The sequence below is a fragment of the Rhagoletis zephyria genome, unplaced genomic scaffold (assembly GCF_001687245.7).
Source record: "Rhagoletis zephyria isolate East Lansing unplaced genomic scaffold, Rhagoletis_zephyria_1.1 Rzeph_scaffold_13614, whole genome shotgun sequence".
Taxonomy (NCBI): Eukaryota; Metazoa; Arthropoda; class Insecta; order Diptera; family Tephritidae; genus Rhagoletis; species Rhagoletis zephyria.
The window spans coordinates 10,670-15,477 of record NW_016170685.1 but is presented as its reverse complement, the minus strand read 5'-3'; the positions used below and the strand labels follow the sequence as shown (position 1 = coordinate 15,477).

The following is a 4,808-nucleotide window of genomic DNA, read 5'->3' as shown; positions in this document are numbered from 1 at the left end:
ACTTCAACATTTTGCACCTTCAATTGATCAATGGCTGTGCGAAGAGTTTTATCACAGTTCAAATTATTTTCTTCTAAGTTTAGCGTTCGTAACTGTTTTGGCGTTTGTGTGGCAAACTTATCGATCGTTATGATGTGATTACGCGTCAAATCGATAGCTTGCAATCGTGGCAGTGCACGGTAGTGTACCGGTAAAAGTACGTTAATCTGCGCACTAGCCAAACTGAGTGTCTGCAGTGATTTGCTACGTAAGAATGGTTCATTGGCCAATGAGAAAAAATTATTGCCCTCCAAGTTGAGGGTGTCTATCTTACGATTTGACTCGAAAATCCGCGGATCGATGAACTCCAGACGATTATAGGAGAGGTCTATAGCGCGTATGCGCTTCAATGGTACAAACGTGTCTAAGAAAATGGTGTGTATGGCATTGTGCCCTAGCGTTAGGTTTTTGAGGTGAACATAACCCTGAAGAGATAAAGAAAATGCTTGAAGATTTTAAGATTTATAAGCAAAATTTTGTAAATTTACNGATCACAGTTCAAATTATTTTCTTCTAAGTTTAGCGTTCGTAACTGTTTTGGCGCTTGTGTGGCAAACTTATCGATCGTTATGATGTGATTACGCGTCAAATCGATAGCTTGCAATTGTGGCAGTGCACGGTAGTGTACCGGTAAAAGTACGTTAATCTGCGCACTAGCCAAATTGAGTGTCTGCAGTGATTTGCTACGTAAGAATGGTTCATTGGCCAATGAGAAAAACTTATTGCCCTCCAAGTTGAGGGTGTCTATCTTACGATTTGACTCGAAAATCCGCGGATCGATGAACTCCAGACGATTATAGGAGAGGTCTATAGCGCGTATGCGCTTCAATGGTACAAACGTGTCTAAGAAAATGGTGTGTATGGCATTGTGCCCTAGCGTTAGGTTTTTGAGGTGAACATAACCCTGAAGAGATAAAGAAAATGCTTGAAGATTTTAAGATTTATAAGCAAAATTTTGTAAATTTACCTGAAAGCTGGCATTGTCCAGTACGGTAATATCATTGTAGCTTAAATCCAAGGACTCGACTTGGTATGGTACAGCAGTATTTGCACTTATTAGATATTTTGAGCTGAAAAAAAAAAATACAATAAAAAAAATAATAAAATAAGATCAAAGAAAATATTGTAAAATAAAAGGAATAAAAAAAGTAAAAATGAAATGAAATGCAAATTGAATAAAATAAAATAAGTTAAAACAGAACTGAAACAAATATCAGATGAAATATAATACCTAATATAAAATGCGGAGTGATAATCAATGAATAAATAACAAAAACGTTCTGAAAAATAAGTAACTTTACTTTAAAAAAAAAAATATACGTGAGTCAGAATTTCTGAGCTTCCCAAAGAGGAGAAGGTTATGTATAACACATAAAAACAAATAACCCGGTGAGGGCACGCTGGTTTCAGATGCCCTTGACCAAAATAAGTCCGAATGCGCTCGTTGCATTGAGCGTCAGCCTTCAACTAAAAATAACAGTTTTCCACGTTGCGTTCCATTTTTTTCTCAAAGTAAAGATTTTTCTCAGAGTAAAATTTTGCATATGTGGTTTTTTTTCTGTGTTAAAAAGTGGCGGAGAAAACTATTATTTTTATATTTTTACCAAAAATTTTATGACAAATTTACCCTTAAACATTATTTTAAAATAAATAAAACCTATGTTTTTGAAGAGTTTTTAATAGTAATGCAAATGACGGTTGAATTGTCAAAATCAGTCAAAAAGATTGTTTGTAATTTCCACGTAACAGAAAAAAGTATAAAGGTCCAAATAAAGATTTCCATCACTTAAAAATATATATTTTTTTNCAGTGATAATCTATGAATAAATAACAAAAATGTTCTAAAAAATAAGTAACTTTACTTTAAAAAAAAATATACATGAGTCAGAATTTCTGAGCTTTCCAAAAAGGAGAAGGTTATGTATTTGCGGGATTGTTTTTTTTTTTTGTTTATATATGTTACCACGCAACTTTGAACCACGTTAACCGCTTACTATAATTCTTTTTTTAAAGGAAAGGTGTTTTCCTCACAGGTGTGCCCATACTAGTTTGGTTTAAATATGATCATTGGATCATGAAGATATCAACGATTATCTTACATTTTTATTTAAGAATTGAAGTCGGTTTTGTTTTTTTCTTAAAAATTACTTGTTTACTTAAATCTACCTCTGTTTATTTTAAACTCAGTCACATGAAAACAAATAAACTGGTGCGCTGGTTTCAGATGCACTTGACGAAAATAAGTCCGAATGCGCTCGTTGCATTGAGCGTCAGCCTTCAACTAAAAATAACAGTTTTCCACGTTGCGTTCCATTTTTTACTCAAAGTAAAGTTTTTTCTCGGAGTAAAATTTTGCATATGTGGTTTTTTTTCTGTGTTAAAAAGTGGCGGAGAAAACTATTATTTTTATATTTTTACCAACAATTTTATGACAAATTTACCCTTAAACATTATTTTAAAATAAATAAAACCTATGTTTTTGAAGAGTTTTTAATAATAATGCAAATGACGGTTGAATTGTCAAAATCAGTCAATAAGATTGTTTGTAATTTCAACGTAACAGAAAAAATTATAAAGGTCCAAATAAAGATTTCCATCACTTAAAAATATATATTTTTTTTTATTTAGTAAAAAAGTTATTCAAACCCAAAATAGGATGGGATATTTTGGCACCACCTTGTACATATCGTTTCTTTAATACAGAAAGGTTTCGTTAAAGAGTGATTAAAACCTCTAAAATAAAATAAAGTTTTTAAGCCGCTGTGGTGTAGTGGTAAGCAGTGCGCGCTTCCACTCCGCAACGCCTGGGTTCAAGCCCTGGTCAAAGCAACATCGCAAAAAATATAGAAAAAAGGTTTTTTTCTTAACAGCGGTCGTCCCTCGGCAGGCAATGGCAAACCTCCGAGTGCATTTCTGCCATCGAAAACGCCACAAATCGGAGGAGAAGCTCGGCCAAACACTAACATATGTGTAAGCGCCAATCTATTATTATTATAAGCCAAAAATTTCTTTTAAACGCTGTATTTTTTAATGTCGCCACCTCCTAGGCTGGTTCTATATCGAAAAAATATACACCTGTTGTTTTAGGGAGTGCTCAAAGCGCTCAAAGTTTCCACGTAGAAATGTTTAGTGTAGAAATCTTGAAAATCAATATTTTTCGATCACTCATCTTCAGGAGATTCCCAGAAATAATGCCTAGTTGTTTCTCAGGTTTAAGGAAGTCTCCTGAAGAGAACCACAGTATTCCGATCGAAAAATATTGATTTTCAAGAGTTTTATACCATTTCAACGAAAAGTTGCTTTTCCCCATATAAAGTACATGGAAAACTCCCTAAATATTTTTACGGCTCAATTTTTTCAGTTCAGAGGAGGTGGCGGCATTAAAATTATTATTTTTGGATCACTCTAATGCACATACATAAAAAAATTGTTTTTACCTGCAATCGGCGTGGTTAAGATTATTCCTTAAATTACAAATGCAGTAAATAGGACAGATTTTCGGCGGTTCACACTTTCCCATTTGCATAAATAACATATGCACGAGTATGATATTGCCTAAACAAAGATAGGTAATATCTTTAGAATAAGAATACCACATATTTCGCAATGATTTTGCTGATCTTCTACAACCGGCTCTGAATTAAATATCACATATATTTCTTAAATATTGTACCAATATTAACAAAACCAATATTAATTAGATTTAAACATCTACAGATTTATTCTGTGAAAGTTTTTCACTGCTCTTAATTGTTTCGATATTCGAATTGTACTGAGAGACATACCGCACTGAAATGGAATTCTATGAATCATTGCAATACCCTACGTGAACACAATGGGGTAATTTAGTTTGAAGCAATTTAGTAGAATGCACGAGTAACTCTATACTGGCATAAGCATATCAATGTTAAGGTTTTGCGCGCAATGAAGTGATCCGAATATCTGATGTTTGACTGTCGCACATTCGCTTATCAGCCGTGTTTGTTTAGCTCAGATAAGATATTATGTTATCTTTCGGTAGTGAATGTTCATTGTTTATTTTCGAAAATTCGGTATTATATTCACATACGTTTAACAGGCAGTGAATAAAGCAGACCGGTCGTCAAATGTATCAGGGAGTCAAGAAAACGGCCCTTAGACGTCATCTTAACAGTTCACAGAGAGAGAGAGAGACAGAGAGAGAGATGATTACACAAGTTTGGCTTGCTGAATTGTAATACATGTTGGACAACTTTTTGGAAATCCCCTTTTTTAATTATTATGTTATCTGGCTGTCCGATGCACCTTTATACCAAAATTAAGAAGCCATATCTTAAGCAGGAACAAGATTTATTGGCATCTTTAGAACAGGGGATTTATCCTGAATTGCGATTCGAAGAGCAATGAATTTGTATTAGTCCGTGTCACCTTTCTAATTGCATTGAATTTCTAATCGCAATACAGAGGTTCATAGAATAGAAGGTTACGACATGGTGCTGTCAAAAATGTGTGTTCACCCAATGACGTAGTTGTGAAGTGAGTTCTGATTGGCTGAAATATTTTACGAAGAAGGAGAGTACACAAAACGCAGAAACTATAGCTGCCGTATAGCATATTTTAGGGATCCTAATCAAATGGGCATTTTTGATATAAAATCGTGGCAAAGCTTATTATAAAAACATAAAATGTTATAACTTCACATGAAACTGGGTTAACATACTAATGGTGACAACTCAAATGTAAATCGAATGCAAATTGAAATTTGCTGTTGATTTTATTCTTGAAAGTGA

The 4,808-nt window shown here is 33.8% G+C and overlaps 1 protein-coding gene across 1 annotated transcript; it reads right to left on the bottom strand.

Annotated features, from left to right (window-relative positions):
• Positions 1-17: 17 nt before the first annotated feature.
• Positions 18-3,632, bottom strand: LOC108378221 (leucine-rich repeat-containing G-protein coupled receptor 4-like; the record flags this gene model as incomplete). Its single annotated transcript, XM_017634512.1, has 4 exons — positions 3,477-3,632; positions 1,007-1,109; positions 535-943; positions 18-433 (listed from the first exon to the last, which is right to left on the bottom strand). Coding segments are annotated over exons 1-4 (1,026 nt in total), but the record flags the coding sequence as incomplete, so codon positions are not given.
• Between the last annotated feature and the right edge of the window lie 1,176 nt (positions 3,633-4,808).